General features: G+C 36.1%; 1 protein-coding gene across 1 annotated transcript; it reads right to left on the bottom strand.

Annotated features, from left to right (window-relative positions):
- Positions 1-989: 989 nt before the first annotated feature.
- On the bottom strand, positions 990-27306 carry NIPSNAP3A (nipsnap homolog 3A). Its single transcript, XM_074196782.1, has 6 exons — positions 27004-27306; positions 12985-13198; positions 9362-9520; positions 6978-7127; positions 2885-2971; positions 990-1136 (listed from the first exon to the last, which is right to left on the bottom strand). Exons 1-6 carry the CDS (start codon positions 27064-27066, stop codon positions 1060-1062), a joined length of 750 nt encoding a protein of 249 aa, XP_074052883.1. The 5' UTR covers positions 27067-27306; the 3' UTR covers positions 990-1059.

Below are 27306 nucleotides of genomic sequence, written 5' to 3'. Positions count from 1 at the left end.
TTTTTTAGGGGGGGAGTTGATATGGTAGGAGAAAAAGGTATCTTTTGGCAAAGTATCTCCCTGAAATGGGTGAGATTTGTCCTCAGATAGCCAACAATCTGTTGCTAGGCTTATGCTTGAAATCTTTCTAGTTTGGTAGGACCAGACCTCAGACTTTACTGGGATAACTTGTGCCTTAGGTTGCTACATAGAGAAAAGTTGTTACATTTGCAGCCCATTGGTCCACAACACTTTCAAATGAGACTCAAATAAGCTTAAAATGTAATTTAAAAAATATAATTTGAAAAATATAATAAAACACTAATATGTACATTCTAAGTTAAAATGAATTCCATACAGATCCTTATATATGTATTAGTGGTCCTTGTTTTTATTTGAATTTGATTCCACTGATGTAGGTGTATTAGAGGAATACTTTGGAAGATATTTTTTTTTTGACAAGATATAAATAACTGTACAGAGACAACTTTGGCATTTTTTCTACAAAGAGAAAACTGACATTTTCTTCTGATGTTTATATTTGTCCATTATTTTAAAAAAACAGAAAAAATTAATTTTCCTTTTGTAATCTTTGTCATGGAAAAGTATATTTTCAACTAACAATCAGTCTTATAACTCAAGATTAGCTCCCTGGAGTACAAGGCATACTAGAGAGCAAACAAAAATGACACAATCAAATAGAAAAAGAAAAAAAGTTAATGCAGTAATGTTAACATTGCAACCAATAAATGACCAAAAAATTTTTCAGTAAGTCTACCAGACACTGAAGTGTCATTGAAGAAAATGATCAGTAAGATTTTGTAAAATGGTGACGACTTGAAGACCTGCCCCCCTCAATACCAGCAACCCGGTAGTAAATCTCTTGGAGGTCAGTAGTTATTCTGATATTGTCCTTACCTTGCAAGTGTCCAGCCCTGTGCTTGCTCAGTGAGCTGAACTGTTACAGCTAATTAGCTCACTAATTTAGTTAAATAAAAAAGGAACTTAGGTGAATTCAAGGAACTTTATTAGAAACTGTTGATATAATACAGATAGGTAAGTTTATAATTCTTCAGAAAATTACTTTAGTGGTGAAAATGTTGCTGGAATGAGAAGCATATTTTCATGAGACACCAGGTGTTCACAACTCTCCCGAACTGGGGGAAAAGATCCAATATGTTAGTATTAATATTAACCAATAAAGCATTTACTGTATTTTATTGGAGGAGGTACTTTCCTCCTAAAAAAACAGCATTTTTATGGTCCTTTACCTCATTTACTTTTCACAACTCTATTAAGGGAAATAGTTACTGTTTCCAAATTATGAACGAGGTAGCAATTTTAGCAAAGTTGCAGGTTATAAAATAAACCCTCATAAATCCGCAACTTTTCTATATATGTCTAGCAAGAAACAGCAGGAAGAGCTAGAAAGAGAAATCCCATTCAAAGTAACCTCAGACAATATAAAATACTTGGGAGTCTATTTGCCAAGACAGACTCAGAATCTTTTTGAAAACAATTATAAAACACTTCTCACACAAATTAAATCAGATTTAAATAACTGGGCAAATATCAACTGCTCATGGATAGGTAGAGCTAATATAATAAAAATGACAATTCTACCAAAACTAAACTATCTGTTTAGTGCCCTACCAATCAAAATTCCAAAATATTACTTTAATGAGTTAGAAAAAATTGTAAGTAAATTCATATGGAGAAATAAAAAGTCAAGAATTGCCAGGAGCTTAATGAAAAAAAGTGCAAAAGAAGGTGGCTTAGCCCTACCTGATCTAAAAATTATATTATAAAACATCAGTCATCAAAACTGTTTGGTATTAGCTAAGAAATAGAGTGGTGGACCAGTGGAATAGACTAGATGTAAAAGCAGGAGATGATTATAGTAATCTGCTGTTTGATAAACCCAAAGAGTCCATCCATTGGGATAAAAACTCCCTCTTTGATTAAAAACTGCTGGGATAGTTGTAAGTTAGTATGGAAGAAATTTAGATTAGACCAACACCTCACACCCTGTACCAAGATAAGATCCAAATGGTTACAGGGCTTAGACATAAAAAAACAATACTATAAGCAAATTAGAAGATCAAGGACTAGTTTACTTGTCAGATCTATGGAAAGGGGAGCAGTTTATGACTAAGGAAGAGTTGGAGGACATCACCAAAAACCAATTAGATGATTTCGATTACATTAAATTAAAAAGCTTTTGCACAGATAAAACCAATGTAACCAAGATCAAAAGAAATGTAGTAAATTGGGAAACAATCTTTACAACTGATTCTGATGACTCATTTCTAAAATATACAGAGAACTGAGTCATATTTTTAAAACAAAAAGCCATTCCCCAATTGACAAATGGTCAAAGGATATGCAAAGGCAATTTACAGATGAGGAGATCAAAACCATCCATAGCCATATGAAAAAATGCTCTAAATCATTAATTATTAGAGAAATGCAAATTAAAGCTTCTCTGAGTACCACCTCACACCTCTCAGATTGGCCAAGATGACCAGGAAGGATAATGATCATTGCTGGAAGGGTTGTGGGAAATCTGGTACACTATTATACTGTTGGTGGAGCTGTGAACTCATCCAACCCTTCTGGAGAGCTATTTGGAACTATGCCCAAAGGGCAACAAAAATGTGCATACCCTTTGACCCAGCAATACCACTACTTGGTCTATATCCTGAAGAGATGATGAAAAAGGGTAAAAACATTACTTTTACAAATTATGAATGAGGAAATAAGAGACTCAAACAAGCTAGGAGTTTAGGTCTTTGTGATCTAAATTCAGAATTCTTTTCATTATACAATACTGCTTCTAACATTAATTCAAAGCAACACAAATCTGTATATGCTTTTGGACCTAAAGTAATACATGCCCACTCACCAGCTGCCACCACTCGGGCATCTTCATGGGCTTTGTGTCTTCCAGCAGCTCGAATGTCTGGTGACTCAGTCCACCAAAGAACATGAACTGTAGAAACCAAACCCAACCATCTCATGATTACATGTAAAAAACAAATCTAAGTGAATCAAAAGCAATGAGTTTTGTTCTCTAGGTCACTTTTCCAATAAGAGAAAACCGGACAGATAGAGGTAGAATTCACAAGAATTTCAGGAGAAATAGATGAAATAAAAAGCATCTTTGAGATCAAAATGATTCAGAGAGTATGGAACATGGCTCCCAAGACCATAATTAAATTATTAAGAAAAATTTAAAGCCTTTATTTAGGCTAAAAAGAAAGCAATGACATTAAGTACAGGAGGGGGAAGATCAAAATTATTGACATTACATCTATACAATATGTAGAGGACTTATTAATTTCATCATTAATGAATCAACACTGTGATGTAGCTGCCCTACAAACAAAACCAATGAGGTAAGGAGTCATTTTAAATGTTTATCTGTTATGAAACAGCCATGGCAACAAGACCAAAGGAACTAAGAAACAACCTTGATCAGAGATCACTTTATTTTGCCAAGTAGAGAAAAATGGCTTTCGAAGTATTCCTGTGATAACTCTACATCAGTGGTGTCAAATGCAAATAAAAATAGGGGTCACCCACATCTTAATATCTTTTGTTTATGTTTCTCAATTGTATTTTAATCTCATTTGGACCTCATTTAGAAGTGTTATGGACCAAAGGGCTGCAAATGTGACACTTTTGCTCTATATGACATTGCTCAAAGGTTATACCAATTATTTAAAATGTCAAGACCTCAGCAATCATACTTCAGTTCTGCATACCACACAACCCTAAGAGACAATCTGTAGGATGTCTAGAAGGGGAGCGACATCTAAGATAAAGAATTGAAAGACTGGGAGGCTTCAGCCTAGAAAAGAGAAAGCTTCTTGAAAATATAATAGGATCTTTAATTATTTAATTGGGGCTTGATATAATATCCTGAATTTTAAAATATCACATATATGTTGTCTCCTCTTATTAGAATGGACTCTTGGGAGCAGGGACTGTCGTGATTTTCCTTTGTATTCCCAGCACTTAGCAGTGTGTAATGCATATTAAGAGTTTAATGAATGCATTTTCACTTATTCATTCCTTGTATCTTCTAGAATACTATTGGGTGAAAGTCATGAGAGGACAAATTTTGGATCAACTCAAGGGACTCCCATAACCAGTGAGAGCCTCTTTAATTCAGAAAATTTCTGATGATCATTCATCAAAGATGTTTTTAGATGAGGTGTTTTTTTTTTTCTTTGATGGAAAGAAGTTAAAGCCAGATAATCTCTAAGAGGCAGCTGGGTGTCTCAGTGGAGACAGCACTGGGCCTGGAGTGAAGAAAATCTGATTTCAAATTCACCCACACATCTGTTGTGTGATCCTGGGCAAGTTACTCAACTTCTGCCTGCCTCAGTTTCCTTAACTGTTAAATGAGGGCAATAATGAGGCCTACCTCCCAGGGCTATTGTGAAAATCAAGTAAGGTAATATTTTTAAAGTGCTTAGTACATAGTTCACACTTAATAAATTCTTTTTTTCCCCCTTCTAAAATCCCTTTATTTATTGGATTTTCTGCTATATATAAAACCTTTATTTTACACTGTTATCTTACAAATGAAGATATGAAAGCTCAGAAAGATTAAATTATAGGCCTACAGTCCCACTGCTCGGCTAGGATTCATACTCAAGTCTCCTGGTTACTTTGATATAAGACGATTCATTTTTTCTTGGCATTCAGAAGATAAAAGTACATTTCAATCAGTGTAATATGCAACAAATAACCTGGTATTCCATTTGTCACAATAAAATATATTTGAATCCACAAAATATTAGAGAACTCTTTATGATTCTGTGAGTTCATTGATTTATGCCTTCCATGATATAGCTCATGTCTACATGTAGCTCATGATCTCTCATTCTATGGTCCTGTTCCATATACTCTATGGGAAATCCAGTCAATGAGCTCGGGGAATCTCAATATTTTGAAAATAAAATTAAGTTTTATTTTGCCTCTTGAAATTTCTTTACAGAAGTGAAATTCACAAAATTTAAATTTCATATAAAACAGCCTCTAAATGCATACCCTATGCCTTTTTAATAATTTAGAGTTTTAGTTGTTCAGACTGCTATTCCAGGTCTCATTGTTGAATAGCATTATAAAAAGACTACTGTAGTTTAAGAAAGGACCTTGAGGGGCAGCTAGGTGGTGCAGTGGATAGAGCACTGGCCCTGGAGTCAGGAGGATCTGAGTTCAAATCTGAGCTCAGACACTTAATAATCACCTAGCTGTGTGACCTTGGACAAGTCACTTAACCTCACTGCCTTGCAAAAAACAAAAAAAAAGGGAAGGACTTGGCTTTAGAGGAAAAGTTGGTGGGGGGGCGGCTAGGTAGCACAGTGGATAAAGCACCTGCCCTGGAGTCAGGAGGATCTGAGTTCAAATGTGACCTCAGACACTTAATAATTACCTAGCCGTGTGGCCTTGGGCAAGCCACTTAACCCCATTGTCTTGCAAAAACCTAAAAAAAAAAAGTTTGGGGGGGAGGAGTCATTAAAAACACACTCTACATTCCCAAAACAGTACATTTAATTCTGGGTCAGTTTATACCCATTTGGGCATCTTTTTAGGATATGTGTATTGATGCATTAATTCTATGGGTTATACATCCACCTGAAAAGGTAGATTTGGACAAATTTTGGACAATAACTACCCTTTATCCTTTTTTTACCCTTGTTTTTCCTGTTGTTTATGGTTAAGGCTGGACTTTTTTTTTTAAATCTGATTTAGGAGGTTTTGCAATGTCCTGGGGTTAGATGTAATAAAACCAGAAGATTTGCAGAATCTCCTCATTGATGGGGAATAATTTCTCTTCTACTTAGACTCTTCCTTGAACAGTTAAATGTTCTTCACTGTAACAGCTTTCAAAGAATCCTTTGTAATTCTGATCTATGTATAGATGATACCTTATTCCACTGAATCAAATACTTTTCTGTAGTCAGTGAACCATAGTAGGAACTTGTGCCTTCTAAACTTTTTTGTCAAAAGATGTGATCTGTTGCAGAATATTATTTGTGCAAATCTTCCCTTTCTCTTCTCAAGTATGTCCTTAGTATATGTTTGAACATTTGCATATATGAAAAAATATATAAACACATATATGTATCTATATCTTGGTGTATATGAATCTCTCTCTCTATGTATGCATATATGCATATTTTTATACTGAAGATTTTAGAGTGATGAAAAAGTAGGTATGAGATGATAGTTCTTTCAATTATCTTAAAAAAAATAAGATCATTGTTTTAAACCAAGTATTTGCTGCCCTCCCTTCTCTTTCAGTTCTCTTGATTATTAGATCCTTAAAATTGAGTCTCCTCTGGTACAGAATTTTTTTCTACTTGGTCTAATCTATGTGCTTTTCTTATTTTTGTTTTCCTTGGTCCTGTTACATGCCATTTTTAGAGTCCACATGAAGTAGCTTCCCTATCATTGATGAAAAAAGTAGTTTTTTATAAATAATCTATACATGATTTGCAATTTCATCTTTTTTCTTGTATTTCTGTTTTTAAATGTCTTGGGATGATTTTATTTTGTCAATTTAAATTAGCAAAAAAATAATTTTGGTTTAATATGTAATGATAATAGAGAATTATAGCAACAACAAATCATTTCTTTTGCCCTTTAAGGATCAAAAAGAGCTTTTCAGATACTATTCATCTGACCCTCTCAAGAACCCTGTGAGGTGGATGCTAATATCTTTCCTGTTTTACAGAGGAAGAAACTGAGGCTGAGAAAGGTCAAGTGATTTGTCCAGGGTCATACAGTCAGCAAGTGATGTGGAGTCAGCTATTCCTGACTATAGCTCTAAACCCATTCTACCACATTGCTGCTTTACAAAATGAAAATCATCCTAAGGAGAAAAGGGAAAAAATAGTCAGACCAGGTAACTGGCAGATAATTTGGATAGCATTCCTACAAAGAGAATAATTTTAATTATCAGAAATAGATTCAAACTGTACCTCTATTAAGTGCTCCATATTCTGTATGGAAAACTGCAATCAGTTTCGAATAGCCTACTTGGATATGGGTATTCACTGCTCTTTGAAAGTCTTCACCCCACAGAGCTGGCCCACCAGGCTTCATCTGAAAGGTAATAAGCTCATAGACTCCTATAAAGGGAGAAAAAAATGAAAAATTAATCAGGGTTGCAAAATGAATATAAGCCATTCCAATCATGTTCATTTTGGATCAAATTAGACAGCTAAGTGGCACAGTAGATATAGTGCTCGAGTGGAGTTAGGAGGACCCAAGTTCAAACCCATTCTCTCACTAGTTGGGTAATCTTGGGCAAGTCATTTAATATGGTTTGCCTCAATTTTCTCATCTGTAAAATGAGCTAGAGAAGGAAATGGCAAACCACTCCAGGATCTTTGTCAAGAAAAACCCAAATGGGGTTATGAGGAGTTGGATAGGACAATAACTGAACAGCAACAAAAATAGTTATTTGTATAGACAATGTGTGTGGTGCATCAGAGTTCTGGGTTTGAAAGAGATCTAGGTTCACATTTAGCTTCTGACACTCACTGGTTAGGTGAACCTTAGTAAATCCCTTGATCTCTAAGTGTCCTAGGCTACTCCCGTCTACGTATCTCCTAAACCACAGTTGAGTTCTTACCTACTTTGGTAAAGGGTATTTCTACATAAATACTTCATTCTGAAGGAAAAAAAAAACATCAGTCTTCTTACATTCCTTGAAGACCAACATGTACATGGGTTTGGCGGCCTACTTGTATTTGAAAAGTAAAAATTGTTTTATATACAAGAAAAAAGGTGTTGGCTGAATTATGAAAATGTTTAAACTCTACCAAACCTAATGGTCTGTTTGTGGGAATTTACAGGGTAAATGGGGATTTTGAGTTGCATCAACATATATTCATTAGAAATGTCCTTTAAAACATTTTTATTTAGCTTCCTATGTTTTCTTTCTCATTCTAAATTTTCAGTGGAAATATATGTATATTTTCATTGTATGTATTATACTTTAATAGGTTACCATTTTCAGACACAGTATTTACATAATAGATTTTAAGTGACTCTTCTGTACTTTTCTAATTTCAGACCAGTAGAGTAAAGCTTATTTTATTATTTCTACATAGCCATACACATGCTGAAAAATAATCTTGCCTCTCTGCTAGGAAATAAAACTATTTCCCCTAGGGAATTGTAGAGAAGAAAAGGAAATCCAAGAAAGAACCCTGGGAAAAGAATTTGGAGTGAAGAAGGAACCAGTGAAGTTAATGTTGAAGAAAAATTGTTTAATAGGTGGAACACCATGATTTGATATTGCATCAGAGGCATATTTGTTCACTGATGCTAAGGAAAAATCTGGGTAAGGACTAAAAAGGGACCAAGAAAAAAGAGTAATATAAAAAGAATAAAATTGGAACAACAGGTAAAAAAAGATTTAATAATTAAGTTGTAATTTATTACACCTAGTCCTGATCTGTTTAGCCACTCACTGTGTGACCTTGGAAAAGTTGAGGCTTCAGCATTCAGTTTCCACATTTATAAAACGAAACAGTTGTATAAAATAATTTCTAAGGTCCCTACTCACTCTAAAACTCTATGAATTACATAAAAACATTTTAAAAATTAGAATTAAGTAAATACTTTATTTTCCATAAGGTTTTTTTGACAAATTATTTAAGTTTACATTAAAAATGATATGCTAAAAAAAGTCATGCCTTTCTAATCTAACCTTGTCTTAAAAAGTGGTCTTTTCTTTAAATAATTATTTCTTTAAGTCAGCAAGAAGAGAAATCAGCAAGGAGGCAATGTTACTGGATACGTTCACAGATCTTTAGACAAAGTTTTCATATGAACTGAGAAACAGAAAGAAAGAGGAAGAAAAAAGTTAGATCAGAATAAAAGAACCTGATGTTCCCAGTAATGTCCTGCTTCATACATTTATTATTGTGTCTGCAGATTGTTAATACTAGATAGTATTAAAATCTGTACACAAATATGCTTGTATTCAAGAGTTAGAGTTAGAGCACTGATTCCCATTTTTACTTTTATAGTTTAACTTTCAGACTCTTAAAAAAACTTTTTTAAAGATAGTAATTCTTTCTTTTTCACCAACACCTGACCCATCAACCTTTATCTAAGATCGTCTTACTCTCGTAACATGACTGAGAATTATGACTAAGACATCTCTGCCCCACATGCCCTTTGGAAAAAACTGTAATATATATTTTTTTCCTCTAAGGATATATAGGATCTAAATTTAACTTCTATGGGAAGTTTTTTTTTTAAACATGACACTTTTAGAAAAGTCTTACTGTCTTAAGAATCTTAACAATCAGTCTACTTCAGAAGCTGCTTTGGTGACTGAAAGATTTACCTTCATTAGGAGGCTTTACTATTTTACACCATGGTACTAGATAAGTTACTTCATTCTTCTGCTTGACTATAAATGGCATATTTGGGGAAATATATTTTTCTTGCCATTCTTTATCCTTGGCTAAGGCTTCTCGAACTTTAGCTCGATGAGCAAAATTATCTGTAGGAACAGTAAAGAAATGTTAAGAACAGTGAAGATACAAAGTTCTCAGTTTCACTGAGGGTTAAACTAAAGTTCAACTGCATTTTGAATAAAAAAAATATAGCACAAATAAAATGATAATGAACCTTACTTTTGTAATCAGTGAATTAAGGGCATTCTAGTTGACTTCCTAATCTCCCACACCTCCAAATTATTTATTTTGTCTTCTGTGTAAACTAAATAAGCATATATTTTCCATATTAGGATTTAAATTTAAAACCGTAAGAATCTCACTCAAAGAACAATATAAAAAAGAAGAGTGAAATGGTACACAGGGCATTGGATTTGTAATGAGGAAGAGCTGAGTTCGCATGAATAAATGAATACATGAATAAAACATTAAACTCTTTTTATGTACTAAACATTAAGGACACAAAAAGAGAAATAGTCTCTTCTGTCAAAGAGCTAACAGTCTAATGGGGAAGACAACTCCTGTGGAAGGTTTTAACTCCAAGTCAGATGGAAAGGTCCCATGATCCATTGGCAAAAATAATGGTGATGCCTTTTTTATGCTGATAATCAGTTTCTAATGTCAAACCTTTTAAGAAGGGCAATGACTTTGGTAGCAAGAACTTTCTTTTCTGGATCTTTAGTACCTGCAGTTGCCAGACCTTCAGAAGCAGTTGCCAGGCTGCAACTGCAACCGGGACTGCTTCTAGGGTTGAGACCTGGGGACACTGGGTCAGAAGCATTGCTGTTTCCAAGTTTTGGGTTTCAGGGTCCTGAGTTGTTTCCATCAGGGTCTCAGGGGAGATGGTGGTGGTGGTGGTTCCACTTGCAGATCAAGTCAGATCTTTATTATAATACTTACTTAAGGTTTTTGCAAGGCAAATGTAGTTAAGTGGCTTGTCCAAGGCCACATAACTAAGTAATTATTAAGTGTCTGAGGCCAAATTTGAACTCAGGTACTCCTGACTCAAGGGCCGGTGCTCTATCCACTGCACCACCTAGCCGCCACTCTGGAAGACTTATAAAACTACAAATAGTATGTAATCCATGTCAGAATGCTGGGAAAAAGTCAGATGCTGAATGTGTAAGGTTAAAACAGAAAAAGATTGAATTAAGGGAACAGGCTAATAGTCCTTACCTTACAAATTAACTGTTGTATTTTTTGCTTATAGTCATTGTAATTGTATTTGGTGGAACATTATTTTGAGTTTGTTTAATAAGTAACTTTATCAAGGAGGTTCTTCTATAACAGACAAATGTAAAAAATTCCATGGATGTATACTATTACTTATTTGAGCATTTCAAAATACATAGGGATTTCAACAAAATAAGTTCTCTATCCAAAAATCTACACATAAGTAGATAGTTTTATAAGTTGCTATATCTAAAAAAAGTTCTTCAGGACTACCCCTGCATTGACAAAACTCTCCAGACTCAGAAAGGCTGATATTTGGCTAACAATCCATGACCAGATCAATATTTAAAGTCGTCCTGCACAGCATGACTTTCCTGAGACTGGTTTTCCAATGACAATTTCTGAGAATACTCTGTGCTATCATGAGGTATCATGGCTGAATTATATTGGAGAATGTATAAACTCAACTGCAGAATAATACATACTAGAATAAGAAACCAAAATAGTATCTAATGTTTATACAGAATTTTAGATACATCATCTTATTCAGTATGGTGACATAGAATGAGAATTTACACCACAATAAGAGCACCTGGGCTTTAATCCCACCATCTACATTTTCTACAGAATGGATTTGGGCAAATTCTTTAATCTCTCCAGACCTCAAAGTTTCCTCATCTAAAGTTACAGAATCAGATTAGATAACTTTCACCTCAAGGTCACAATAACCATGAGTACAGAACCACAGTTACTAATATCCCTGTTTTAAAGATGAGGAAACTGAACTTAATTACCCATAGTCACAAGGCTATTAAGAGTGATCAAGTTGGGTCAGCTAATGTGGTACAGTGGACAGAGCACCAGCACTGGAGTCAGGAGGACCTGAGTTCAAATCCGGCCGCAGATACTTAATAATTGCCTAGCTGTGTGGCCTTGGGCAAGTCATTTAACCCCATTGCCTTGCAAAAACCTTTAAAAAAAAAAGAGTGACCAAGTTGGAATATAAATCATGGTCTCTCCTGACTCTAATTGTAGTGATTATAATGTTCAGACAGAAAAAAAGTAGAACACGCTGAACAAGTAGAGGAAGAGGTGTGGTCTCTGTAGTCTGCTTCACTTTATATGCTATGTTCCCAGTGGCTTCAATGGGGGCACACTTCTATGACTTTCGTGTTATTACAGGGTGGACTGTAGCCCTTCTGGCTCTGGAATGTACAGAAATGAAAATGAGTGATTCTATTAAAAAAAGAAATCTAGTCCTTTAGATAGAATTTCTCCAGCTGCCAAGAAGTCTAGTTCAGGAAAAAATTTTTCATCTAACAATTATACCACATCAAGGCACCTAACTATAACTATATAAGTAATAAATATTGTTACAATCCTATGATAGGAAGACTATCTGCCAAGGTCTCTGCCATGTGGGCTAGGCTTTTCATTTCCTTAAAAGGTATTGAAACTACCCATTTGATTTGATTGGTTCAGGATATTTGGGTCTCTGATACAGCTTCCAAGTTTCTAGAGTACAAAACAGTCAGTGCATTGGTTCTAGTTCTCTTTTCAGAAGACTTCTGACTAGAGACTAGCAATCTGACCAGCACTGGCACAGGAAAACAATATTCACCTGGCATAAAGTCTGAACTATTGCTGAATATATTTTCCCTGCTCTGGCTAAGTAAATTCCTCTCTTGTTAACTGCTAAATGTTTCATAAATTACCTCACTTTTGGTCCAATCTTGGACCTGAAGTATTGGTTTGGCCTCCTACAAATATACTATTTACACAAAAATTGTTCATATTGTGGATGACTTACATGTCTCCAGAATCACTTCTTTGTACTGATGAATGTACAATATCTCCCTTCATTCAACACACACCCCACATGGTTTCCTTTTCATACTGTGTCCCTCTGACTTTCATAATGTTCTAGACAAGACAGTCTGTGGGTTGTTGAGAGTCAAAGTTGGGCAAGTGATTTAAAGATTTTAGAACTAATTTTTAAATTATTGGCATCAATATTTGCATAGCCAACAAAAAGTTAAAAACTTCATGATGTAGAATTTTATAAATGATGAAAACAAATTCTAGAAATTCTAGAAATACTAAAAAGTACTCAGAAAAAATCATATAATCCTAATACTTTCTTTAAACATAAAATAAATGAATGTTCAGTGTAGAATTTAAAAGTACAATTCCATAGTGTCACTATTTCTGGAACCAACTATACAATGTACTTAACAATTCCACTGAATACATTTATGTATTCAGATCTAAAATACATATCTCATTAATTTCCTGGAAGAAAATCTAAATTAAACATTTAAAATGCCATAACACATACCATATTTCCAAACATGAAAGACTTTATTCATCGCATCTCCTCCAAACTCTTGTCTCCAGTAACCAACTAATTCAGAATGAACTGTACGAAGGTGAATATATTTATTAGTATTTTCCAGGAATTCATTCATCTTCGCTGGTTGTATGTCATAAGTACGAAATTCATAGAATGTCCCATCATACTGTCTGGGACCTGTAGCAACAGATGCATATACCTAAATAAAATGTAAAGCAAATTGAAATATCTCAGAAATCAAGCTTATATTCTGTTAAAACAGAAACAAAGATCAAATGTGAACATTATTGGAAAAAAGAACTTTTAGAAATGAATTCACAGTTTACATATATCTGTTGGCAGTTACAAATATTATTTAAATTATGGTTTCTTTAGATAATTACATTTTGTTAGACAATAGCTTAAATTTGATAAGCATATGCCAGATCTTATTACTTTCCTTTCAAAAACACATTTTCAGTCATTTTTTTGTTTTCCTTTCTTGACTATATTGCTTCACATAAGTCTTCCCACAGTCCTTTGAATTCTTTACATATTAATTCTTATGGGATAATAATATACCATTATATTTATGTCATAATTTTTATAGCTATTTCCCAATCAAAAGACAGTTTGCAATGTTTTCATTTTTTTTGTCTTTTATTAATAGCTGTGAGAACTATATAGTAGGCCTTTCATGTTATCCTCCAGTCCTCCCCAAATAACTTCCTTAGGATATTAAAAAAAAAGGATATATGTAGTTTTAGTAATGCCATTTGTTCAAAGGCCATGCATAATTGCAAAATTATGTAAAAACCTACAGTAAATTTCAATAATGCTTTCCAAAGAGGTTGGATCCTCATTCCCTACATTCAAGCCAGAAGTGGATTTTTATTTTTGATTTTCTTAACTTGCTATCAGGATTATTTGGCACTTCCCTTATTATTCAAGCACTTAACATAATGGAAGAATCCCCCCGCCCCAATCCAACAAGTTTTTTTTAATAAAAGATTTTATTTATTTTGAATTTTATAATTTTTTTCCCCAAATCTTGCTTCCCTCCCCCCACCCCCCTTCAGAAGGCATTCTGTTAAGTCTTTACATTGTCTCCATGGTATATGTTGATCTAAGTTGATAAGAAAGAAATCATATCCTTAAGGAAGAAAAACAAAGTATAAGAGATTGCAAAATTACATAATAATATAATGGTTTTTTTTTTTTTAAATTAAAGGTAATAGTCTTTAGTCTTTGTTGAAACTCCACAGTCCTTTCTCTGGATACAGATGGTATTCTCCATCACAGATACCTCAAAATTGTGCCTGATTGTTGCACTGATGGAATGAGCAAGTTCATTAAAGCTGATCATCACCCCCATTTTGCAGATAGGTTGTGCAGTGTTCTTCTGGTTCTGCTCATCTCGCTCAGCATCAGTTCATGCAAATCCTTCCATGCTTCCCTGAATTCCCATCCCTCCTGATTTCTTATAGAACAATAATGTTTCATTACATACATATATCACAGTTTGTTAAGCCATTCCCCAACTGAAGGACATTCACTTAATTTCCAATTTTTTGCCACTACAAATAGGGCTGCTATGGATATTTTTGTACAAGTGGTGTTTTTACTCTTTTCTATAATTTCTTCAGGGTATAGACCCAGTGGTGGTATTAATGGGTATGCACATTTTTGTTGCCCTTTGGGGGTAATTCCAAATTGCTCTCCAGACAGGTTGGATGAGTTCACAGCTCCACCAACAATGTAATAATAGTGTCCCAGATTTCCCACATCCCTTCCAACAATGATTGTTATCCTTTCTAGTCATATTGATCAGTCTGAGAGGTGTGAGGTAGTACCTCAGAGATGCTTTAATTTGCATTTCTCTAATAAGTAGTGATTTAGAACAGTTTTTTATATGACTCTGGATTGCTTTGGTTTCCTCATCTGTAAATTGCCTTTGCATATACTTTGACCATTTGTCAATTGGGGAATGGCCTGTTTTTTTTTTTTGAAAATTTGACTCAGTTCTCTGTATATTTTAGAAATGAGTCCTATGCTAGAAATACTAGTTGTAAGAATTATTTCCCAATTTACTACATTTCTTTTGATCTTAGTTACAGTGGTTATGTCTGTGCAAAAATTTTTTAATTTAATGTAATCAGAATTATCCAGTTTGTTTTTAATGACATTCTCCATCTCTTCCTGGGCCATAAACTGCTTCCCTTTCCATAGATCTGACAGGTAAAATATTCCTTGATCTCCTAGTTTGCTTATATTGCTTTTTATGTCTAAATCCTGTATCCATTTTGATCTTATCTTGGTATAGGGTATGAGGTGCTGGTCTAATCCAAGTTTCTGCCATACTAACTTTCAACAAGTTTTTTAAATAATTGTTTACCCATTAAGTTTATTTTTCTTAGTTTTCAGCCCTTTATATACAACTCATATTCATGTCTCTCTGTGCATATATAATCCTTCTAACTGCGTTAGTAAAGAGAAAATTCTTATGAGTTACAAGTATTAACTTCCCATGTGGGAATGTAAATAGTTTAACCTTCTGTAAGTCCCTTATGATTTCTCTTTCCTGTTTACATTTTTATACCTCTCTTGAGTCATATTTGAAAGTCAAAATTTCTATTTATTTTTTGGTCTTTTTTAAAAATCAAGAATGCTTGAGGGGGCAGCTAGGTGGCACAATGAATAGAGTACTGGCTCTAGAGTCAGAAGGACCTGAGTTCAAATATGAGCTCAGACACTTAATAATTACCTAGCTGTGTGACCTTAAGCAAGTCAACTTAACCCTATTGCCTTGCAAAAAAAATGCTTGAAATTCTTCTATTTTAGTGAATATCCATTTCTGCCCTGAAGGGTTATACTCAGTTCTTAGTTGAAATATACTTGATTCTTGGTTGAAATTCTAACTCCTTTACCCTCTGGAATATCATACTCCAAGCCTTCTGATCTTTTAATGTAGCAACTACCAAATCTTGTGCTATTCTTTTTTTCTTAAACAGGAACAATTTAATTATTTGACTTAGACATCCAGAATCTCTAAATAACTTGTAAGAGCAACCAACATCTAGAATTGTAAGAGTAAAGAACATTTTACCAAGAAAAAAACAAAATTTGAACTGTGAGCTATTCAATGTCATTATTGATAAGAATATCAAACAAACACTCACATGCACCCCAGAGATGCAGATTGAATGGTCCAAGCAAGCATCTTTAGATTGCCAGAAAAATCAGAAGACAGTGGAAAACTTTAGAGCATACAAAACAAGTTAATTGCAAAAGGTACAAGCCCTTAGAAAGCACTGTTGGGGTGATGGAAAGTCTTGTTTCATGTATGTACTATCTGAAAAAGTTGGTGATTCCCTTATACCTAAGTTGTGGGAGCCATCAAGCAGTCTAGATTGGTTTCTAGGGTCTGGAGCAAGAGTTGAGCCAAGTCAAGAGTTCTGGATCTGACAGAGATGGAACTATCTGTCTTCTTCTTATTTATTATTATTTTTTATTTTTTTTTAGGTTTTTGCAAGACAAATGGGGTTAAGTAGCTTGCCCAAGGCCACACAGCTAGGTAATTATTAAGTGTCTGAAACTGGATTTGAACCCAGGGACTCCTGACTCCAGGACCGGTGCTTTTAACCCACTGTGCCACCTAGCAGCCCCCCCCTTATTTATTATTTTAACAATTTCTACAGTTTTTTTTAATATACTTTTTGGTTTGTATTAAAAAAAATTAAAATACATAGAACAACTGAGAAAACATTAAAAAATGGCTGAAGATAGCCTTGGAATATAGAACTCCAACAAGGGAGGGAGAGAGAAAGGTAAAGAGAATTTGGAGATTATTATATTGTAAGATTAAACAGTGACATTAAAAAAAAAGAAAAAGAAATAGTGACACTATAACCTAAATTTCAATATCTGCAAGTATTAAGTATTTTCATTTCTTCCCAGTTGCTCTTCTTGCTAATTTCTGAGCTGCAACATTACCTTCATCTTTTGAATAAGAAGGTACATAATTCCACTCAACATTCATGTCCCAAGTCAGATTATCCAGTTTTAACGAATTGCTCTCTGTGGACATCTTTATTTTTATTTGTTTTCCAGTCATTTCCTTTCCAGTTGTCAATCCACTCATTCATACCCTTGGTGACAAGTTGGCTATCTATGCATACTACAATGTTGTCCTTATTTTGGACCTTTGCTTGCTCAACCACTTTGATTGCTGTTTCTAATGATGTGCTTTGGTTTGTCTGTTGTCCAGAATACCTATCACTTATGTTTAGACCATGCTCTGATCTCCAGTGGACACCAATACCTCCTTGTGCCCCTTCTCTTCCATTTTTTTTGCAGGTACCCTTGACATAGGCAATGTTAGAGTCTGACCCTGGATGTGATTGCCCACAATGACTTCCATGGACAATAGTCTGCCAACCATAGTCACAGCTCCAGGGATTGGGTTTCCGACTCATGTCTAATCTCAAGTGATCCTGACCTTCAGAAAAAAGTCTCTTGTGCTATTCTTGCCTGTGACTTCATGATATTTGAATTGTTTCTTTCTGACTGTTTGCAATATTTTCTTCTTAACCTGGGAGTTCTGGAATTTGACTATGATACTCCTGGGAGTTTTTGTTTATGGATATTTTTCAGGAGGTGATCAGCTGATTCTTTCCATTCCTACTTTACCTTTTAGTTCTAGGATATCAGGGCAGTTTTCCTTGATAATTTCTCGAAAGATGATATTTTGGTTCTGTTTTTGAACATGGTTTTCATAAAGTCCAATAATTTTTAACTTATCTCTTCTGAATCTATTTTCCAGATCAGTTATTTTTCCATTGAGTTATTTCACTGTCTCTTTTATCATTTTATGGGTTTTATTTTACTGTTTTTTCAGTTTTTCATAAGGTCATTATCTTCCATTCGCTCTAATTTTCAAGTAATTAGTATCTTCAGTAAGTTTTTGTACCTCCTTTTTCATTTGTCCAACTCTACTTTTTTTTTCAGTGAATTTTTGTGCATTTTTTCCATTTGGTCAGTTCTGCTTTTCAATGCTTTCTCATCCTTGCTTTTTTGTACTTCTTGTACTATTTTATCTAGTCTGTTTTATAAGGGGTTATTGTCTTTAATAATTTTTAGCATCTTCTTTACTAAGCTATTGACTTTTTTCATGGTATTTTTGCATCTTTCTCATTTCCCTTTCAATTTTACAGTTTTCTCTCTTATTTGATTTTTGTGGGATTCCTACTGGTGAAAACCATAATAAAATGAATCCCAAGCAAACTGGTTTTCCTAGGTTCCCTAGCAAAATCTCTAGCACTAAAAGTCATGAATAATGTAGGTTTCCCAGCAAAAAGTTTCTATCAGTGTAAGCCATAAGAAGAATACGGAGTCACTATCAATGAAAACTATGAAGTAAAAAGAAAACATACAGACTAGGGCATAACAATACTGTCTAATATACAAGGCCTCATATGCCCCAGGACTCCAGACAAAACACAACTGATGTGGCACCCAAGTGTCAGGAACATAAGTCCAAGGGTGAACAGAGTAAACCCCAAAATATCAGTCAGACCACACTAACACACTATAATTCCTTCTGCCTTTGTTTGATTTCTATAATTACCATGGGGGTCTTGGGGAGCTCTTTGTGGGAATTTCAATGTTGTCTAGTTGCCATCCTAGACTACCCTGATATAAGGATCCTACTTAGATTATTAAACTACTTATATAATCAATCTGGAGCTCCCTGGTCTCTTTCTTCAGAATCAGATTGGTACCTTTGTTTGGGTGGATGGGTGGGGGTCTAACCTTGAATATCCTTCTCTGGGGGAATTTTCAGACAAGACAATTTCAAAAATCCTTTTTGAGCCTTCCATGGCTTGAAATCAATCCATATTTTTCTTGAATGCATTAGATGTAGGAGCTTTGGCTTTTTGTGTTTTGATCTTCTTTGTCACCATAGTAATTTACTATGGTCAGATTTTTTTTCCTGGTTTTTTGCTCATTTTTCTTATCTATTTCTTGCTCATATTTCTAATCTATTCCTAATCTTTTAACTCTTTATTAAAAAGTGGGACTCTGCTTCTAGGGTGGAGGGTGTACTGTCTCAAACTTCAAGGTTTTATACAACAATTTTCAGAGATTTTTCTAGGAACCTATAAGTTTTCAGTTCTTCCAAAGTGGTATGATCTAAAGGGAGATATGACTGGCCTCTGCTCTGAACTGTGATTGACCACAAATATTCTTTTCTGTCCTGGAACTGTGACAAGGATCCCTGCTCTGCTGTAGCCCACAAATTCTGGTGTGCTAGTGCTGTTTTTTTTTTTTTTCTGGGACTCTCACTTAGGACTTTGACTCAGATCTGAGTATGGGCAAAGCAAGAGAGTCCTGTCCTAAGCATCAGCAAAGATACCCTCATAATCTTCTGATTAGTTGTTCAATCCCCTTAAAGGCTGAGGACTGAAAGCTCTGGAAACAGCTGCTCCCTCTGCAGATCCAGTGGTTCCCAAGGCTTGTTCCTGGTTTGCTAGGGCTCTGTCTGTGCTGACCCAGCCTGCACTGGACTGTTTTCCACTCTCACCTAGTTGCAAAAGACCTTTTCTCTAACCCTTCTAAGTTGTCTTTTCCTGGATAATTATTTCACCATATTTTTGGGTTCTGCTGACCCAGGAATTGTTTTATGAAATTATTTAAAGGTGTTAAAAGGGGTTTTATGGTGAGCTCAGGAGAGCTATATTACCTTTTCTCTGCTATCTCCACTCTGCCATGGAAGAGTCTTTTTAAAAAATATTATTAGGTGCATTGTTGGTGGAGTTGTGAACTGATACAACCTTTCTGGAGAGCAATTTGGAATTATGGTCTAAGGGCAATAAAACTGTACATGTTCTTTGATCCAGCAACATCAATACTAGGTCTTTATCCCAAGGAGATCACAAAAAAGGGGGATAAAACTGACATGTACAAAAAATGTTTATAGCAACTCCTTTAGTAGTGGCAAAAAATTGGAAATTGGGGGGGATATCCATCAATTGGAGAATGGTTGAACAGATTGTGGTATATGAATGTGATGGAACATTATCATTTTATAAGAAATCTTGAAGGACAGAAAAACAGGGAAAGACTTTCATGAGCTGATGCTGAGTGAAGTTGAGCAGAACCAGACCATTAACAGCAACATAAGGTGATGATTAACTATGATGGACTTGATCATTTCTGCAGTATAATAAACAAAGACTATACTAAAAGACTTGTGATGGAGAATACCATCTATAGCCAGAGAAGGAATTGTGGAAGTTTAAATTGCAAAATTTACTATCTTCAATTTTTTTTAAAAGTTGTTTTTTGAATTATGTCATTTTTAAAATAATTTTTTCCCCCTCTTCTATTTGGATTCTTCTTTCACAACATGAATAATATGGATCTATGTCTAGCATGGTTATAGAGTAGAGCCTATATTGCATTGCTTTCTGTCAAGGGGAAGGGAGAAAGAAGGGAGAGAGAGGAGAAAAATATAAAAAAATATTGTTGAAAACTGTTACATGTAGTTAGAAAAATGAAGAAATGAAACTTTAAAAAAAACACATTATTAGGAATGGAGATTTAAAACAGCTTCTTTTAACTGCAATGAATCCTGGAATTTTTCCTTGGTTGTTTGGTATAGTACTAGATATACTGAGTATGGTAATAAAAGAAAAATTAAAGGTAAAATTAACCTATCTTATTTGCAGATGACATGATGGTTCATTTAGAAAATACAGGAGAAACAGCAAAGAAACTACCTGAAAAAATTCACAACTTCAGTAAAATAGCAATATACAAAGATAAACCATTAAAAATTATTATTATTCTTACATAGTAATAACAAAATGTAGGAGAAATTAAAATTAAATAAAAAATGCATAAAATGTTTGGGAATTAATTTACCAAGACATAGTCAAGCTTAAAAATATTAACAGGGACAGTTAGGTAGAGCTGTAGATAGAGCACCAGTCCTGGAGTCAGGAGGACCTGAGTTCAAATCTGGCCTCAGGTGTGATCTTGGGCAAGTCATTAATCCCACTGTCTTGCAAAAATAAAAAAAGCCCCCAAAACTCCAAACCCCAAAACAATAACAAATGATTATTAGAGGAATAAAAGAAAACAAAATCATTTGAGAGTGATAAAAATTTTTCCTAAATGGACTGTGCAAATATAATATAATAATAACACTAACTCAATCAATTTATATATTTAGTCCTATAACAACTTAATCATGAAGTTCAGCACAGTTACTGACACACAATAGGCTCCTAATACTTAATTACTGATGATTGATGGCAGGTATTAAGAATATCTATCTTATTATCTTGGGCTTTTTAACTTATTTAAGATGGGAGAAGGAATTACAAAACACATCTTACACAAATAAAATCAGATTTAAATAACTGGGCAAACATCAACTGCTCATGGATAGGTCGAGCTAAAATGATAAAAATGACAATTCTACCAAAAACTAAACTACTTGTTTAGTGCCCTACCAATCAAAATACCAAAAAATTACTTTAATGAGTTAGAAAAAATTGTGAGTAAATTCATATGGAGAAATAAAAAGTCAAGAATTTCCAGGGATTCAATGAAAAAAAAAAGTATAAAAGAAGGTGGTTAAGCCTTACCAGATCTAAAATTATATTGTAAAGCATCAGTCATCAAAACTGTCTGGTGAAATAGAGTGGTGGATCAGTGGAATAAAATAGGTTCAATAGCAGGAAATGATTATAGTAATCTGCTATTTGATAAACCCAAAGAGTCCAGCTATTGGGATTAAAAACTCTCTCTTTGATAAAAACTGTTGGGAAAATTGGAAATTAGTATAGAAGAAACTTGGATTAGATCAATACCTCACACCCTGTACTAAGATAAGATCAAAATGGATACAGGATTTAGACATAAAAAACAATATTATAAGCAAGCTAGATGATCAAGGAGTAGTATACCTGTCAGATCTATGTAAAGGGAAGCAGTTTTTGACCAAGGAAGAGATGGAGAACATCATTTAAAAACAAACTGAATAATTTTGATTACATTAAGTTAAAAATCTTTTGCACACTCAAAACCACTGTAACCAAGATCAAAAGAAATATAGTAAATTGGGAAACAATTTTTACAACTAGCATTTCTGGCAAAGGACTCATTTCTAAAATATACAGAGAACTGAGTCAAATTTTCCAAAAACCCAAGCCATTCCCCAATTGACAAATGGTCAAAGGATATGCAAAGACAATTTACAGATGAGGAAATCAAAGTGATCCAGAGTCATATAAAAATTGCTCTAAATCACTACTTATTAGAGAAATGCAAATTAAAGCATCTCTAAGGTACTACATCTCACACTTCTCAGACTGGCCAATATGACCAGACAGGACAATGATCAATGTTGAAAGACATATGGGAAATCTGGGACACTAATACATTGTTGGTGGAGCTGTGAACTCATCCATCCTGTCTGGAGAGCAATTCGGAATTACCCCCAAAGGGCAACTAAATTGTGCATACCCTTTGATTCAGCAATGCCACTACTAGGTGTATACCTTGAAGAGATTATGAAAAAGGGTAAAAAAAACCATCACTTGTACAAAAATATTCATAGCAGCCCTGTTTGTGGTGGCAAAAAATTGGAAATTAAGTGAATGTCCTTCAGTTGGGGAATGATGTAACAAACTGTGGTATATATATATCTGATGGAACACTGTTGTTCTATTAGAAATGAGGAGGGATGGGAATTCAGGGAAGCATGGAAGGATTTGCATAAACTGATGCTGAGTGAGATGAGCAGAACCAGAAGAACACTGCACAACCTATCTGCAACATGGGGGTGATGATCAGCTTTAACGGACTTGCTCTTTCCATCAGTGCAACAATCAGGCACAATTTTGGGGTATCTGCGATGGAGAATACCATCTGTATCCAGAGAAAGGATTGTGGAGTTTGAACAAAGACTAAAGACTATTACCTTTAATTTTTGAAAAAAAAATCTGTTATCTTGTTATGTAATTTTGCAACCTCTTATACTTTGTTTTCTTCCTTAAGGATATGATCTCTCTTATCACATTCAACTTGGATCATTGTATACCATAAAAATAATGTAAAGACTAACAGACTGCCTTCTGTGTGTGGGGGGGGCGGGGGGAGGGAAAGCAAGAATAGGAGAAAAATTGTAAAATTCAAAATAAGTAAAATCTTTATTTAAAAAAAATATGGGAGGGTGGCTAGGTGGCATAGTGGATAAAGCACTAGCCCTGGAGTCAGGAGTACCTGGGTTCAAATCTGGTCTCAGACACTTAATAATTGCCTAGCTGTATGGGGTGGCTAGGTGGCGTAGTGGATAAAGCATGGGCCTTGGAGTCAGGAGTACCTGGGTTCAAGTCCAGTCTCAGACACTTAATAATTACCTAGCTGTGTGGCCTTGGGCAAGACACTTAATCCCCTTTGCCTTGCAAAAAAATCCTAAAAAAAGTGGGAGAAGGAAAGAAGAGGCAAAGTGTAGCAAAAAGCTCTAGGTAAGTCATTAAAAGCCCTTGGGGCAGTTTCCTCTTCTGTGAAATAAAATGATCTCTAGAGTTTGTTCCAGTCTTCATAATTTTAATTCTAGAATATCAAGTCAGAAGGGATTTAAAGATCATCTTGTCTAATTCCTGGGCAATTTCATGACTCTCTCCTACAAAATCCTGAGTAAGTGACCATCCAGTCTCTGAACCTCTCCATTAATTTTGCTATGATCTATTAAATCATGAGAACAATCATATAAATTAATTGGAATACAGGATTTACACAAAACAAATGCTAAAATAATTACTAAAAATTCAGACAATAGACCTGATAGAAATTTAATAAGTGTTGCCCATCCAGTATTACTATTTCATGGTGTCTCTGAAATTGAGCTTGCTTGATTGAACACAGCAAACATTTAGTTTGCTGCAATAGTATGATTAGGAAATGGCTAAGAAATACTCCTTGTGGGTGAATTTGTTTTTTGAGGAGGGTGGTGACAGAATGAAATATTAGAAATAATTTCATATGAAGCTAATTGACAGGTCAAGGAATTGGAAGGAAGATCAATTCCAAGCACTTCTCTATATAGATTAAGAAAGGGTATCAGAGAAAGTGAGTGTACAAGATTAGAAAAGATTTAAGGTGTAAATCAAGCCCAGATTCCAGAAAATTTTAAGATTGAAGTCCTACTCAACATTTCTATTAACTTACACCAGGAGTCTCAAGAAGTATTTTAAGATACACAGATTAGATGTTTGTCATTTAATGATCAGTCTAGATAAAGGTGGACAGGGTTGCCAGGAGGGAACATAGTAGCTTAGTGGATCTGATTGCATTAGGGTTAATAAAGGTCAGTTTTTGAAACAGAATTATCTGCCAGGGATGGCAACTCCTCAGTTAAATTTCACATAAATTGTTCTGAGGTAGTATCATGTAATGGAAAGAACAGTGGACTCATATTTTAGAAACTTAGATTTGATTCCCAGCTCATGACACAATTGTGTGACTCTGGGCAAGTCACTTAAAAGAATCATTTATTTATTATGAATAATCACTTTTGACCTGTCTGGCTCAGTTTCCACAAGCCAAGACTCATATTATGTGCCAGTCACACTGCTAGTTTCTTGGAATAGAAAAAATGGCAAAAATAGCCTCTGTTCTCAAGGAGCTCTTGTTCTAATTCAGGGAAACAACAATAAAAACTTATGTACAAGATATGTACAGAGTTGGTGGCTAGATGGCTCAGGGGATAGAGCATTGGCCCTGGAGGAACTGAGTTCAAATCCAGCCTCAGACACTTAATAATTACATATATATAAATATGTATATTTATATATGTACAGAGCAACCTGGAGGTAATTTCAAAGGGGAGGTGGCAATAACTTTGCAAATACAATGATTCAGCCTTACTTTACACAGTTGTGAGGCAGGCACTTTGCAAATTCCAAAAAAACATGATATAAACAATATTATTGTTTTATTATTAAGTATCTATTAAAGGCTCTGATTACTCAGGAAAAAAACCCCTTAAATATTTAGATAAATTCAAATCAAAATTTCAAGCTAAGATTTAATGGTATGATAAAAAGTATACTGGATCTGGAATTGGGAGACCTAAATGTTAGATAACCTTTCTGGTTCTCAGATCTTTTATTTGTAAAAGAAACAGGATAGACTTGGAGGATCTCTAAGATCTGTTTATGCTAATATATTCTATGAGAAGAGTCAGTAAAATATAGTGGGGAAAAAAATTCACCAGACTCCTAGTCAAGAAGAATTTATTATGACTCTTGGGAAGCCATTTCAGTTTTCTGGGCCTCAGTTTCCTTATCTGTAAAAAAGAAGATGGACTCCTTTTGGACTAGATGACCTTTAAGGTCCCTTTCCATTCTGAATTTTTTATATTTACTCTTCCCAAAAACAATCTGATGCTGATATCTCACCATGATGAGGCAGTAACTCTGGGTTCTCAAGGACTATGGGGTTCCTTTGGCAAGTTCTGTCCAGAAGATTTTCCACCAAATTAGAAATGCTTGAGTATGTATGGACTGGCCCAGGATTCATGGACAAGTTCACACTAGGTGGCTGAATATGAGATGATGCAACTCCTAATAGCTGAGAGCATTTTAAGGCTTGCAACACACTTTGTACACATGATCTTCATAAAGTTCATTTGCAAATGAGTTAAAGCAGGTTTTGAGACATGACCTGCCCAAAGTTACATGGCAAGGAAGAATTTGAAGTAGGGTTCAAAACAGCATCCTCCTGACTTCAAGTCCAGATCTAAGCCCATAGTGCCAGACTTCTGCAGCCCAGGAAGAAGAATCCACAAATTGGGGAAGTACTGAATTAAACTGGACTCTTGCATTGTACAAACCAAGGTCCTGCTCTAACAGAGGCAAAGAGAGGAGAGAAAGAACCTGTAACCTTAGTGCCCCGAAGGGATATAATAACCTTGTTCAATTGAATTGAATTTCAGAGTTAACAGATAAAGACAGGATTTCCATTAGGCATTCCCTTCTGCACATGCAGGGCTACTAAGCTTTAGGAAGCAATTTTTTTTTTTTTTAGGTTTTTCCAAGGCAAAGGGGGTTAAATGGCTTGCCCAAGGCCACACAGCTAGGTCATTATTGAGTATTTGAGACTGGATTTGAACTCAGGTACTCCTGACTTCAGGGCCGCTGCTCTATCCACTGTGCCACCTAGCTGCCCCAGGAAGCAATTTAAAGAAAAAGAATGTCAGGGTAATAATGAATAATCCCTAGCATTCATACAGTACCTTAAAATGTGCAAAGTCCTTCAAGAATATGATCTTATTTGATCCTCAAAACAACCCAGTGAAGTAAATTGCTGTTATTAGTCCCATTTTACAGTTAAGAAAACTAAGGGTGACACAGCTCTGCCTCCCGGTCTGTCACCCCCCTCTCCACTGTACACGTGGGAGATTTGGGGGGAGGGAAGGCGTTTTCGCCTTTCCCAGCCCCACTTTTTGGTCCAAACAGCGGATGACGCCGGGTGGGTGCCCAGGCCGGTCCTCACCCCCGGGCCGGGCGCCCTGGCTCGCCCCTGCCGGAGGGCCGCACGGGGCTCGGCTCCCGCACCGCCACCCCGCGAGCAGAACGAGAGACCCCGACCCAGGAGCTGGGGGGGCCGGGGGAGAGGGGCTGGCCCCGGTGGGTGCCCAGGCCGGTCCTCACCCCGGGCCGGGCGCCGTGGCTCGCCCCTGCCGGAGGGCCGCACGGGGCTCGGCTCCCGCACGGCCACCCCCGCGAGCAGAACGAGAGACCCCCCACCCAGGAGCTGGGGGGCCGGGGGAGAGGGGCTGGCCCCGGTGGGTGCCCAGGCCGGTCCTCACCCCGGGCCGGGCGCCCTGGCTCGCCCCCGCCGGAGGGCCGCACGGGGCTCGGCTCCCGCACCGCCACCCCGCGAGCAGAACGAGAGACCCCCCACCCAGGAGCTGGGGGGCCGGGGGAGAGGGGCTGGCCCCGCTTCTACCTGGGCCGGGCGCCGCGGCCGGGAGGCCGCCAGGGTCCGCCAGTGCCTTCGGAGATGGAACATGGCTGCGAGGGGCGGCGCGTTCCCTCTGGCGCGGTCAGCACTGGACCTGTCCTGCCGGGGAAACCTTCCTCTTCCGGACCCTCCCTTTCTGGGGGGTTTTTCCTTCCCCCTCCTCTTTCCTGGAAAACCCGACCAGGCTAAGGCAGCCGAGACGGGGAAAAATACCCCAACTCCAAAGCTGGGGTGAACCCTTTGGGAGGGAGTGCAGGAGGACCTGCGTCCTCCGGGGGTGGCAGGGAG

The sequence above is a fragment of the Macrotis lagotis genome, chromosome 8 (genome assembly GCF_037893015.1).
Source record: "Macrotis lagotis isolate mMagLag1 chromosome 8, bilby.v1.9.chrom.fasta, whole genome shotgun sequence".
In the NCBI taxonomy this organism is placed as follows: Eukaryota; Metazoa; Chordata; class Mammalia; order Peramelemorphia; family Peramelidae; genus Macrotis; species Macrotis lagotis.
Note: the sequence above shows the minus strand (reverse complement) of the source record. Positions and strands in the feature narration are given on the sequence as shown.